At 36.7% G+C, this 14,676-nt stretch overlaps 1 protein-coding gene across 1 annotated transcript in view; it reads left to right on the top strand.

Annotated features, from left to right (window-relative positions):
• PKP2 (plakophilin 2) overlaps positions 1 to 14,398 on the top strand; it is a 77,950-nt gene extending 63,552 nt beyond the window's left edge. Inside the window, exons 10-13 of the mRNA XM_019736575.3 lie at positions 3,046 to 3,199; positions 8,099 to 8,288; positions 11,699 to 11,786; positions 11,934 to 14,398. Coding sequence (XP_019592134.2) covers positions 3,046 to 3,199; positions 8,099 to 8,288; positions 11,699 to 11,786; positions 11,934 to 12,002 — 501 coding nt within the window. The 3' untranslated portion in view covers positions 12,003 to 14,398. The remainder of the gene's footprint in view (positions 1 to 3,045; positions 3,200 to 8,098; positions 8,289 to 11,698; positions 11,787 to 11,933) is intronic.
• Positions 14,399 to 14,676: the final 278 nt, after the last annotated feature.

Genomic DNA, 14,676 nt, shown 5'->3' with positions numbered 1-14,676 from the left:
ATGAAAAGATAGACAATCCAATACAAAAATGGACAAGAGACCTGAACAGGTATTTCAGAAAGGCCAATACTCACTTGAAAAGGTGTTCAACCTCATTAGTCATCAGGACAGTATGAACTGGAAGTGCTATTTGCGAACAGTTTACCAACTAATTAGCCGTCATTCTCACATATCCTTTAAAACTGGAATATAAAATCTCTATTTGGCAATTCTGATGGTTTATTTTCCTTATTGAGCAAATTCTAAAGAATTTACTTCATTCTTCTGCAGACTTACTTATTTCCCTCAATGAATCAATTAATAAGACTGCTATACGTTTCCTTAGTTGGGCAAACATTTGAGGATCCAGACTTCATCTAGACTTGCATGTTTCCAGTGGTTATTTTTATGTACAGTCATCAAAGGTCTTTATTTTATATAAGAATATAGCATTAAATGGTATAGTATGCTCGAGCTACATAGAACACAACAGTTTAATTTTAAAAGGAAACATTTTAAGAAATAAGTGTCTTGTGACTTTTTAATCTGTCTTGATTCTCATCAAGCACCTTCTGAGGTGATAGTAAAAATTCAGAAAAACTTGATGGCACATTTATTCATAGAGTTCACATCAATAAATGTTTATATAGTACCTATCATGTTCTAGGCACCATGGAAGGCACTGAGGGGGAGAAAAGACAGATAAGATATATTACTTCCTTTCAAGAAGCTTATGTTCTAATAGGAGAGATACACAGTTTTGTATAGTGGTAACCTAAAGAACTAGGGAGTAATGGTAAGGAAAGAGAGGAAAGAAGATGGCAGGCTATGAAGGACTGTATGTGCCATGCTAACATTTCAACATTATTCTGAAGGCAATCGGGAATCATTACAGGGTTTAAACGTGAGGTGGAACGTAATCAGATTATATTTTAGAAGGATCATTCTGGTATAAAGCTTAGAAATCCCCACCGGTGTTGAAGAAACAGCAAGTTGACTAGCAACATTTGATTCCTAGTGGAGATTAATAAAGACCACATATTTACAGAAGTAGCAACCTGCAAATGCACTATTTAGCAATATATGGTGACCAAGTATAAAATAAGTTTTACAGTTTTAGTGGGTGGATGGACAATAAGCTATGATGATAAGGGGATTGAAAAGGTAGTATTTGATGTGATGGTTCATGTACCCTAATCTAACTAAGAAAGAAAGTTAAGGCAAGAGAGAATTGATAACTTGAGGTGTGGGGAGTTAAGCTTGAGATAAGGGGACTGGAGTTCTTGCTGAAGCTAAAGAAGATATATGGTAGGAGTAAGGGGGAGAGAGCCAGGCGAACAGGAAGTTGTGTTCAGAGTCAACGCTGGAGTTTATGTTTTCAAAGTCATGGTATTTTTGAGTGAATACAGGTTCTGTGTGATCACGGAAGTGAATGGCTGATGTACGAAAGAGATGGAGGCAGTGACTTTTAGGAAGTCTGAGAAATGTGAAGTAATTAATATGGTCATCCACAACAGAATCAAGGCAGAGAAGACTCTGAACCTCCAGTGGATGTTGGGAACGGACCAATGATAGGCCTTGAAATGACAGAAAGTGGGATGGAAGTGATAGAGCTGCATGGCAGTGACTCAGAAGAGCAGAGTTTTGCATAGGAAGGCAGACATAAATACCTAGACGGGCCCTTGGGAAGAGAGAGGAATGCTAAACTACATCGCTGCCCAAGACACAGGACTTGTGCAGAATAAATAGCCGTTTCTCTGGATGGCGTACAGGGTATCGATTCCTCTCAGAAGAGAGCAAATAGTCGAGTGGTATGTTTTGCAAATTCGTGAAAGCAAAGTGTAACTGTTTACAATAAAACAAACATTCTAAAATAGTGATTATTGACTAAAAGTTATGGGCCCTATCTCTGAGAAAGTTTATTATAAACACAGAAACGTAGTTTTACAGACCTCCTGTCCCCTCCGTGAAACCTATCCTAGACCATATAATGAGAGCCCCTGCTCTGAAAGGTTCAGTGGAGAATGGAAGAAGGGGAACATCCTGCAGGAGGGAGGAGGAAACAAGCAGTGTTTCAATAAGATAAACACAGGAGATAAGCACCCTGAAGAATGGTCGTGAATTACAGGATTTTCTGGCATGGTGGCCTCAAATTAGCTTCAAATAGAAATCTATAAAGTTACCAACACAAGCTAAGGCCCCCCAGTATTGTTGGAGGTTTGTTGATGCTAGGAAGAGTCTAGTTGGAACGCAGATCCTCCCCCCCCCCCCCCCGAAAGTAGGTGACCAGCCTAATTCCAATAAGCTTTGCGTCTAGCGAACCTGGGCCTAGACGTAGACCAGCAGCTTGTGCATGCAGCGTCTGATAACAGAGCACAGAATTACAAATAACCTAACTAGCCTTACAGTCTTTTCTTTAAAAGCCCAGTATTTCTGTCAGAATAAACAGGCTTTTTGGAAATGAATAAATAAGTTTATGAAAACATGTAAAATGCCAAAATTTGAACAAGAAGAAACAGAAAAAAATGAATAAGTCATTGAAATAATAATCAAAGACATCTCAGTTTAGAGTTTTTCTCAGCTCAGTTGGCTTTCCAGTGAAATTCTACCAGAAGCACAAAGTTGAGATTATTCTTGTATTATACAAATAGTTCAGGAAAATAGCAAAAGGGAAAACATTATCCAACTCATTTTATGACTTTAGTGTAACTGATTCTAAAACATTTTTCTTATATTCTTTACACAGTGATGAATTGAAGATGTGAATGAAGAGCAGACTGATCAATAGAAAGGAAAGGAAAAGACAGGCTCATTTTATCTATAAACAGATGCAAAAAATACAGTAGCTAACCAGATCCAGTGTTGTATTTAAAAATATTGCATAAACTGTTTGTATCCAGTAATTAAATCGAAAACCTAATAAGAACTTGAGGAAAACACCTTTAGACTGATTTCATCATTCTGTTCGTTTTTAAAACTTCTTGCTCAATCTCTAGTAATCTTACAGAAACGATATAACCCTGAAGTCAATGCGAATGTATTTATAGGATGTGTCTCACAAAACAGATGCCCATGTCAGTAGCCCAGACAGTTGTCCAGAAGGAAAATGGCCTTCAGCACACCCGGAACATGCTGCATATTGGAGACCCAAGTGTGAAAAAGACGGCCGTCTCCCTGCTGAGGAATTTGTCTCGTAATCTTTCTCTGCGCAGTGACATTGGTGAGTCCATACAGGTGTCTAGCTGTCATGTGTACATATTGAAAATACAAATGCAACAAAACATTGTCCTTATCACATTCTTTTTACAATGATAAACTGGAAATGTGAATAAAGAGCAAAATGTGATAATAAACCTGGCTTATGTGCATCCACCCAAACATCAAGGGTAGGCTTTCTCACTGTGTCTCAAACAGGATTTTTTCAGTATCCAGCATTTTGTTTTGTTTTCACTACTGCAGAAGAGAAATTCTAGACCATCCTAATAATTATCAAGTAACATTCTAGTAAGTAAAATTCTAGACCATCCTAATAATTAGCAGGCCCCCAGCTGTGCCTGCCACCCAGTGAAGTCTTGAATCCATGTAGCTGTCTCTCAGAAGGTTCTCTGCCTGGCCTGCTTAAGCACCACTCTTCTAAAACATTAAACGCACACACACACAGTACCGTGTTTCCCCGAAAATAAGACCGAGTCTTATATTAATTTTTGTTCCAAAAGATGGATTAGGGTTTATGTTCAGAGGATGTCATCCTGAAAAATCGTGCTAGGGCATATTTTCCGGTTAGGTCTTATTTTCGGGGAAACATGGTAGTTGTTTACTTTAGAAGTGTGGCCATTGTGAACTAGAAACATGTGGACAGACACATAATCATTTAAAAAAAAGAAAGAAGCAGTCACTGAATATAGCGGACTCGGCATAGATCATTTTAGAATAAATGCGATGAAACACATTTACTCCTTTTTTGGAGAGAGTATTATTACTCTATCACATAACAATTTTCATTTATTTACTTTATACCTAGAAATGTCTGATGTTTGTGGATCGAGTCAAAAACTGTAAAATGAGACAATAGGAAGATGATGCTAACATTAATCATGCTTCCTAACGCTCCGTAGTCATTTCTGACAACTTGAAATTCAGTTTTTCACAAAATTTCACTGAAATTATACACCGATTTTTGTTTCTTTGTGTTTTTTTAATGGATTGGATTATTCTGAAATTACACACAGCAGCCGCAGCAGACCTATTGAAGCCTGTGGTTATGTTTTAATAATGTCATTTCTAAAGACAGCCAACCGCACAACACTGGACAGGTGGTTTCATGCCTATTATAAGCATCAAGACCTGGAAATTTTTCGGTGACTCTGAAAGAAACCTTGCCGTAGGCACTGTCATAATTATGAAAGTGTTTCTCCCCATTGTTTTCTGTGCACTTTAGTGCTGCGCTTCCATCAGGTGAATTATCCTTTGACTTTTTTTTATCTTTTCCCAAATGAAATGTTGACTCCATCTTTTAAAATAGTGACGATGAAAATAACTGCACTCTACACATTCTGCATGTGCCTTCAGGGCAGAAATGCTGTCGGTCTCAGGGTCTACAGCCCTCTCACTGTTGGGAAGATAAAGCTAGAGCTGCACAGGTTATGTAAGAAGATTTCACTGATTAACCTCCTCCCCTCCTTTGAAGGACAATAGTGAGAAGAGGCTTCAGCAAAATAAATGCAGTTTTTATATTCCAAACTGGCTTTATGTCAAAAATATAATTTGAGTATAATGACCCATCTTGATTTAGCATATTAATAACCAGGAATAAGTGAAAATCGCTGTGAAGTATATGCTTTGTGTTTCTCTTGAGATTTCTAGGCCAAAACTTCCCACATGATGACCTGGAATGAAGTTAACATGTTTTACTTAGATTTACAGTAATAAATTTAAAACTTACATTTTCTTAAAAATTTGAGGATAGGCAACTGAATATGATGACAGAATAATGGATCTCATACAGAACACGTGGGTCTGCATCCTACAATGCTACTTGGCCACCCATGTCACTTTGGTGAGCCATTTAACTGCTCTAAACAGAACGAGATTAATAATCACTACCTAACAGTGTTTGCCCCAGGATCAAATGACATAATGTACAGTATTTGCAGGTAGCATGAAGTATTTGGATACATCTCTAGAATCTCAATTCACATTTATTCATTGGTACAGATGTTTTCAGACATCCACCTAATATCTTGGCATTTTAAGGCATTGAGTTTAGGCATTAAATAAAATCTCCCTCAACAATATGACATTGAGCTATAATGCTCCAATATCATAATAAGGCCTTTAATTTTATATTTCACTATAAAGATTCAATTTTAATTGTCCCAAAGTGAATGTATTTATGAAGGCCCACTGTGTGTGTGTGTGTGTGTGCGCACATACACACACACACACACACACACACACACACACAGTGCCAGAAAAATGTATACACATATTAAGAAAGGAAAAATCTATATTAAAATTCCGAAATACCGAAATTCCGAAATACTCAGTAATACCGAAAACAAAATATGAGTACAGGGCACGTTTGACTTCTGCAACCACAAGAGGTACTCAGAGTGGTTACCATCAGCGTAATTTTAATTTCCTTTCTTAAAATGTGTATACATTTTTTTTGCACCCTCTCTGTAAATGTGTGTGTGTTTGTGTATATATGTATATATATATGTATATATATATATGTTTTATATATATATGTATGTTATATATATAATATATGTCTTATATATATAATATATATACACAGACAGAGAAAAGAAAGAGAAGCTATATTCTAGTATTAAGCTTTGTCGATGTAAACAGTTATACTACTTTTCTAAGAAAAACAAACATGATACAAATTGTTAAAGACTCTACATGACCCTACGTTTCCACCTTAATATTGATCTACAGAATGGACATTCCTCCTGGTTGTGAGCAGGAGAGGTGGGGCTCTTTCATCAGAAGTCATTCTCAGTGTGGGTGCCCTCGGTCTCCACCGCCATTACCACACCCTGCAGACAGAGATTGATTGGACATTTTCTGTTGTGATTGTCCCAGACTTATTTCTGTGTCGCTGACCTAAATTGAGGGGAAGGGAAACTCATGTTCTCAAGGCCTTTAATTCTGTGGTTTAACTTATTAAAAGGAGGAATCAGCCTTCCAATAATAGCTCATATCTATTGAGAGCTTATTAGTGCAGGGTCTATGATACAGTTAACATGTATTAACCTATTTAATCCCTGAAAACAACCCTTTGAGGTAGATACTTTTATTACCCCATTTTACAAATTAGGAAAATGCAGCATAGAGAGGTTACATAGGTTGGCCAGATCGCACAGCCATTAAGTGGCAAAGACAGGACTGAAACTAAAGAAATGTGGCTTCAGAAGTTGGGATCTGAGCTCTTAACACTATGCCGTGAGGCTTAAACAACAGTGAAAAGAAAGTGCTCTGGCCTCTGAGCAAAAGGTATGTCTTTCCTGTCAGTTGCAAGGATTATCACAGGATGACATACTGTTGAGTGTCCTTTAAAGAGTACATCTGTTTTAGACATAGTGGTCAATGCTGGAAATCCAGAAATGCATTCACTAAGTGTCCTCAAAGGACCCCATTGGAATACAGACAGGCACATAACTAATTACAATCAGTATTACAGAGAGAGAAGTGCAATTCCAGGTGCCACATAAACTCATATGAAGAAATTAAATTAAGCTGAAATATTTTACGACAAGAACCACAACACTGTATTAAAGAGCAGTGAGGAGCAACAAAAGCAAGAGAAGGGGCCAGCCCGGTGGTTCAGGAGGTTAGAGCTCCATGCTCCTAACTCCAAAGGCTGCCGGTTCGATTCCCACATGGGCCAGTGGGCTCTCAACCACAAGGTTGCCAGTTCAATTCCTCGAGTCCCACAAGGGATGGTGGGCTGCGCCCCCTGCAACTAGCAACAGCAACTGGACCTGGAGCTGAGCTGCGCCCTCCACAACTAAGATTGAAAGGACAACAACTTGACTTGGAAAAAGACCTGGAAGTCTGTTCCCCAGTAAAGTCCTGTTCCCCTTCCCCAGTAAAATCTTTAAAAAAAAAAAAAGGGCAAGAGAAGAGCGAAGCATGCTCCCTGTCTTTTAAGGAGAGTTCGAGGAAAAGTAGTTTGAGGAAAAGAAGAAAATGTGTGTGAAAAGAATTATTGCAAAGAATCAAGTACAAATTCATATTGCCCAAAATATATACCATAGGACAAGTTATAATGAAATTGTCAGTTATTAATACTGCTCTTGTTACTACAAAAGAAAACCAAACTAAAACCGTATTACCAAGAACTTAACATACATAGTAAAAAATATAAATTTAAAGTAGTCTCTTTCTCTTTTTTTGATAATGGTATTCGTGCATTAAAAAAACTTTGGACAGTACAGATAACTTTTTAAAAATATTTTTAAGTCACCATCAATACTGTTGTAGAAAAATAACTTCTATTAATATTTTAGTGTATTTCTTCTAATGGATCTTACGTATTTTCTTCCCTAATGTTACTTTATGTATTTTCTTCCCTAATTGTATATTCTTTGTATAAATAAGTATACAGGTTTTACATATAGAATAATAACAAATATTTTTTATTTATATGCTTCGTAGATATGTTTTAGGATGCATAATATTCTTTGCAGATGTATTTTAGTTAATTATATTCTATTATTGGGATAGTTAGGCTTTTTGTAAATGTAATTTTTCATTTATATGTAATACTATAATAAAGATATCTGTATAAAGCTTTTTCCATTTTTAAAGTGATGTCTTTAGGATGAATTCCGACAAGTAGAATTACTGAATCAAATGTGAATGTTTTTAATATTCTTGACATTTCTGTCAAATTGCTTTCTGAAAAGACTTCCAATGTACTGAGCACAGGGTATCATCTTTTAAAAATTCCTTTTAGATTTTGAGTATTAGAGAGGTTACATCTTTCCGTATACTTGTTAACCAGTTGCAGGTCCTTTCTAAGATGTTCTTTACCCAAAATGTATAGGGATCTTGAGATTAAGAAACAATCTTTTTAATCAAGTGTTTTTTTTGTTTCATTTTGTAGCCAAAGAAACTCTACCTGATTTGGTTTCCATAATTCCCAACACCGTTCCAAGTACTGACCTTCTCATTGAAACTACAGCCTCTGCCTGTTACACGTTGAACAATATAATCCAAAACAGTTACCAGAATGCCCGGGATCTTCTAAACACTGGGGGCCTGCCGAAAATTATGAGCATCAGCACAGGCGATGCGTGAGTCCTTTAGTATCTGCCCATCAGCTGTCTCCCCTTTCCCCACCACCACCTCCATATGTAAATCTAGTTGTGACTATTCAGTCGTTGGGCAACAGGGCTAAAAGCAAGGTTGTAAAGCTGGGCCAGATCATCTGCTCCAGTCCTTGGTGTTCAAGCACGTTTGAAAAACTGAATCCTCCAAGCCAAATAGTTGCCCATTCTCTTCTAAAATATTCAGAGATAGTCGAACTCCATAGCTTCTCTGGGTAGTGCATTCCAGCATTTTACTGACCTGATGAATTAATTTGTTTCCCAGAACTATAGCTGTGATTTAAGAACAGCAGAATGTAGAAAGAGTGGGAGTCCTATGGACAGGAATGCCCTTTTCCTCACTTGGATTGGTGGAGCCAATGTCACCCACGGTGGCTTAGAAGAAGCAGTGAATACACAGGAAGTGTTATCACTTGCTTTCTTAATTTCCTCTATCACATCTCTTATTGTTCCCTTTTGAGAATAGAAGGTTTCGTGCGTATGCGTCATCCTAAATCCCTGTATTTGTCTTTAAATTTTTCCCATTAAAAAAGAAAAACAGGTGAGGAAGAGAATGAAAAACTTTGTGTAATCAAATTACTATTAGTTAATTTATAGAGTGATGGGATCCAAAAGGGGCATAAAAATTATTATTTTTTCCTCTTTAAGCAATTCTGAATTGTTTAACTTGTTAAATACAAGTTACTTTTGTAAATAACCGAAAAAGAAAAGAAATGTTATAGCCCAGTTCTAATGAGTTACAAAGCAAACGGACTTCGCCTGTAGTAGATAGACCCGGGTTTGGGCACACAGGTGAGATTAGGAGTCTGTAGTATCCTGGAATGAACACACATGCCCTCTACCTCTGCTCCACCTGGTATAGACCCCTTGTGTTCTGCAGCCTTCCATCTGGCAAAGCCCACGGGAAGGGAAGATCACATTCAGAGTCAAATGATTAAAAGGAGCATGGTTAGAATGTCAGTTCTCCAAGAACAGGTAATATTCCCTATCCCAAAGCATGGCAGATAGCAGTTCCTCAGTCTTTGTGGAAAGAAAGAATTATTGCTGTACAACAGAAATGACTATTCCAAGTAGTTATCTAACCTTCTAAACAATTCTCCATAAGACCATAGGATTTTAATTATTAGAGTATTCAGGCGTAACAGGAACATGGGAATACACCATCACTTTTGGAAACTTCTTACAGCTTAGCAACGTACAGGATGGGCTGCTCGGTTACTTCTTTGTTGCCCTGACTGTCCATTTGTGAGCCAGTCTTCCCACTCCCTGTCTAAAAAAAACGTAAAAAAAAGTTAACAAGGAGCTCCTACCAGTTCTGTGCGCTGCTTTTTCCTTTCTAGAATGTTATATAGCTGACCTGTAATTTATGGTGTCAACCTAAAGAGAGAGAGAAACTGAGACAAGCTCAAATTATCAAAATTTGAGTTCATTCTGGACTAGCAGAGGAATTGCAATTTGGAAACACATGCCGTAACAAGTTACTGGGGAATCTGCTGAAGGTTTGGGGTGGGCTGTATTTATGGGCAAAGAGTGCAAAGAGGGAGAAGCCCGTCCAGAGTCCAAGCAGTAACTTCATTGGCTTGGGGATATGGAGGGATTCTTGGAGGATGTTCATTGGTCAGGAGGAGATAAGTCTAGGTCTTCTATAAATCGGGCATTTACAGGAAATCTGTCTCTCAGTTCTGAAGGTCCATTCTTTTCAGGGGGCATGCATGGCATTCTCCATTTCATATCCTCCGGTTCCATTTTAGATTGAAATCCTTTCATATGGGATGGCCTGGCAACCAATTATCATTTACAACATTTTTTCTGTGAATAAATGAGTTCCCAGTGTCAAAAAAACCTACTTATAAGTAAACTTTATGAAAATGACACTCTTATGAGGGGGAGGAAAAATAATTTTCTTTCTACCCATCTAGGTTCATGGCTGAGACACCCCTGTTATAAAAAAGACAGATTAACAGGAGAAACTCCAGTTTAATAGCATGTATACCTCCTGTATACATATGAGAGACCCAGGAAAACGGAGCTCCTCAAAATGACCCAAGCCTCCACCTTAAATAACTCCATCTAAAGACCAAAGATGTTGGGGTTAGGGAAGTAGCCAGTTATGGGATGTTACCAGGAAAAACAGAGTGAACTAGGGAATGGTTGTTATGCACATTTAAGTCCTTACCTTCTCCCTTGATTAGAGTTTCTAAAAATTTCGAATCATCCTTCACTTCCTGCTACAGAGGGGGAGATGCTTTTTACAAATGGAGATTTCCCTCATAAGTGTAAATGTTTCTTACCAAAGGGTAACTTTTTGGGTTTTCAGAGCTTTTCCTATGTCTGCTGCTTCTTTAAAATAGTCAGCCTAAAATAATTTTTATGCCAAAGAGGCATATTTTGGGTTGGTACATTCTGCTGCCCTTCTGCTGGGCCATTTAAGAACTTATTGCAATTTTAAATATTAGAGACCCATAAATGTATTAATACTTCGGTTATAAGCCAGCTACTCTGACAAGTCCTTGAGGTACTAAAAAAAAAAAAAATCTAGAAAGTGCCGATTTGACTTACCCTCCCTGCAAGGGTGGTTATGGAAGAGAAAGAACCCAGCATGAGCTTCTCCATACAGTTTTTCATTCTCTGTTCTTGGTTACATGTTTAAAAACTCCTACGATAGGAAAAATAGAAGACTTGTTTCTTTATTAAATTCAGCCATGTGGTAGTTCAGGTGATAGAAGAGAAAAAGATCAAAGAAAACATTTTCTCCTCAGCCAGAAACGGGAAATTTAGGACAAATTTAAAAGCAGAACATCAGAAACTAAATTCAGTGGTAACTTGGATATATTCTCCATTTGCTCTATACAAAAAAATATTTGAAACTATTTTAATAAATGCTCCAATAAGAATTTATTGAATTAACTTGAAAAAATTACTCCTACCTTCGTAGATTCACTAAGTGTAAGAGGTGTATACATATTTTCAGTCATACTTTCCTGCATTTGCATTCTATATATATTATAAACATACAAATATATTTCTATTCTATAATAGGCGATGTAAATATACAAATGTAAATTGTATTCTATAAATAAATTCAAGGATTAGTAACATGTCTAAGGATATATTCCTTGTAAATATCAGGAATTTGCTCTATTAACTGTTAGCACTATGCTCGTGATGTAAAAAGATTTTTTTAAATAATTTTTTTAAACAGTGGTCCCTGGCCTCTTTAAGGTCCCATTTTATTCTCTTGTCATTGTGAGTGGCCAGACTTAATGGATGGCTACTGAGCAACAGCAATTAAAGAAGATTGAGGGGACATGCAAAGGCCACATCCAGAAGGCTCACACGTTCTCACTGATCTCAGAATGTCCTTTTCTTCGTTTCAGCTATGCCTCCAACAAAGCAAGTAAAGCTGCTTCTGTTCTCCTATATTCTCTGTGGATGCACACGGAACTCCATAATGCCTACAAGAAGGTAAGAGGGCTTAAAAGGCATGTGTCATGGTTAGCAGAGCCAGATCATATGCCCCTCTGACCAACCCTGATGAGAAGTCACTAAGAACTGTATTTGTGTGTGTGAAAATGTTGAGACCTTTCACATCTTTGTTTGCTTATTCCAAAGGCTCAGTTTAAGAAGACAGATTTTGTCAACAGCCGGACTGCCAAAGCCTACCACTCTCTTAAAGACTGAGGAAAGTGACAGAGTACTCTTCAGAAATGCCAACCTCATCATTCTCAACCACAAAAGAAGTCCCAAAGGAAAACGCCTATTTTTCTACTTCCCAGTCCAAGAAACTTTTTAAAAAGGGCATGCCTTGTTTTTATCCTTTTTTATTTCTGTGGCTCCAAGAATCCAGGACACAAATAATCAGAATATAATTTTATTAGTCTTCCAGAAGATTTTTACAAGTTTGCCACCTGTAGATACTAGCAACAGGCTCGACTTTACCCTCTGCAAATAGTAGCAATCAGAGCTCATAATGTATGGCCTCCTGGAACCAAAATGTGAACTCATGTGGAATGGACTCAACAGAATAAATGAGGAAATACTACTGTTGTAGTATTGCTAGGATTTTAAAAGTTTGATTTACATTTATATTTTCTGGTTTCCATGTTTTGTCACTCATGCACATTGCTTCACCATGAGTATATTGTTCTGCAGTGTTGAAACAGAATGGAAATGAGAAATGTTTGTTTGTTTTTTACTTTATGCTTATTTTTAGCCTCTTGAATTGTTTTCTCTGATTTTAAATGAACTTAAGAAATTTAGATCACAGAGCATGCATGACTGTAAGAAGAAGAAAACGAAAGGTAGTGATCATAGCAGATTTAAAATCTTTTCCCCAGAGAAAGGCAACTGTGGTTATAAAGTTCAGTGTTTCCTCTAAACACTGCATAAATGAAATTTTTTTGCTCAAGGAAATACCTTACCTATAACAACAGCATTAAATGCAAATCTCTCCTGTATAGTAGCATTCAATGTAATCTATTTCCTGGACTTTTTCAGCCACTACAATGGGCTGGCGGAAGAATGGACTCTACATTTAGCTACAAAAGGAACCAAGGCCTCTCAAACCGTTGGGCCAGCCCAGGGCTCTGAAAACACAGATCATTCTATGAATTACATTATCAACCATCCCAACTTTGTTTAACATTTAAAAACTAGCACAGAGCCACTAAACCTCATGTGATCTTTCTGAAGCCATTATGTTAAGTCAAGGAAACTCTAGAGAAGAAGTAACATTATGTAGGCCACTCAGAAGTGCTATGAGAAATACTAATTTTTAAAAGTTGACATCATCAATTGAAGCAAATCTATATTAAGTGTTATTTTAACTGGATTGTGGTTATTACCATTCATATAGAATTAGTCTTCTCAACTGCACTTCTGTTATATTTCGCTTTAAAAAAAACACCTGACATTTGTTATAAGAAGGAAAAAGATGTTCATCTCCTTGGCCAGAAAAGTGTAATAGAAAATAAATCCCCATTTTCAATTTGAATGTGTATGTAAGTCTTTATTGTATTTAGAACTTGAAATTTTTTCAATTTTAGAAGCTCAATGAAGAAGACTTAAGTTACTAACATAGTTCAAACTGAAATTCTTTAGCTACCAATTTTTAAAATACTGAAAAGAAAATTTTTTTCCAGAGTTCTGACAATAAACATTTGGAGTATATTTATTTCTCCAGATAAATGATGTAAAAAAAGTTTCTGTGTTTTTCAAGGCTTTAGTAGAGCCTTCAATAATATTAAATACAAAATGAGGCAAAAATAACGTTGCCTGCACTGGTATCTGTGTATATCTGATTTATTTGTGTATCTTGGTATATGTGGTATGATTGACCTGACATTTGAGGATTCAAACCATATAAACTTCATCTTTAATTACTGAGCTGGGCCTTTCCGTTTATTTGTGCTAAGAATTCCAAAGGCCTGCTGCTGCCATGTCAAGAATTCTTAAAAGTCTTCTGGAACATAGGATATTGCTGCCCTGAATTTCTATAACTGGAAACATTTGTTTATATCTGATGGAAATAACTAAAGGCTTATCTAACACAATAGAGAGGAGATTAACATATCAAAAGGGGAAAATAAGCGTGAATAGATAAGCCCTTTTAAAACAATGTAATCACCCTCTAAAGAAGCAATCCCCTAGAAGAAAAGGGAAATGGGAAATATATATTTATAATTTATATATACTATAATAATAAATGAAATTTGCTTTAACATGTATAGTAAACTTCCTGTATTGGAATGAGAAGGACTTCAGTATGTATATACTTTGAGCAAAATTGCAGAAGCCTTGAATCACAGAATCTGAGGATCAGAAGGGAATTTAGAGGGCATGTGTTCAAGTCCTCCACAAAGGATCTTCTTGCATCAGACAAGACTCCATTCTTATTTAAGTGACAGAGAAGAAAAATATACAATCATTCATTCAACTAATTCCCAGTGTGATCGTCTAACCGCTGGCCCATCTTAAGACTCAGTAGCTGTTGCATTAACGTATTTGTTGGGCGAAGGAAAATAAATTTTTTAAAAAGGAAACAAACTTTTTAAAATAAAATTCTGCTTTAGGTTTAACATGTTAGTTTATAGTGGTACTGATTATATGTACATCTCTTATGAAATAAACTTCTACCTTTTAAGGACTATAAGAAAAAGGAAAACTTGCTTTTTTTATGACATATTCATAGGAAAGAGAGATCAAAATGCCACACATTGGCATAAGATCTGTTTAAAATATGAGCAGAAGGGACAGCATTCTGAAAGCCATTGTGTGGGAGACACCGTTAAAGAATCTGGCAGCATTTAGCCTGGAGAAGGGTGCTGTATTACCTGTAAGTGTGTGTATGTGTGCA

Source organism: Rhinolophus sinicus, chromosome 1, assembly GCF_057876585.1.
Source record: "Rhinolophus sinicus isolate RSI-liver-muscle chromosome 1, RSI-T2T, whole genome shotgun sequence".
In the NCBI taxonomy this organism is placed as follows: Eukaryota; Metazoa; Chordata; class Mammalia; order Chiroptera; family Rhinolophidae; genus Rhinolophus; species Rhinolophus sinicus.
This window is presented reverse-complemented; position numbering and strand designations above follow the sequence as displayed.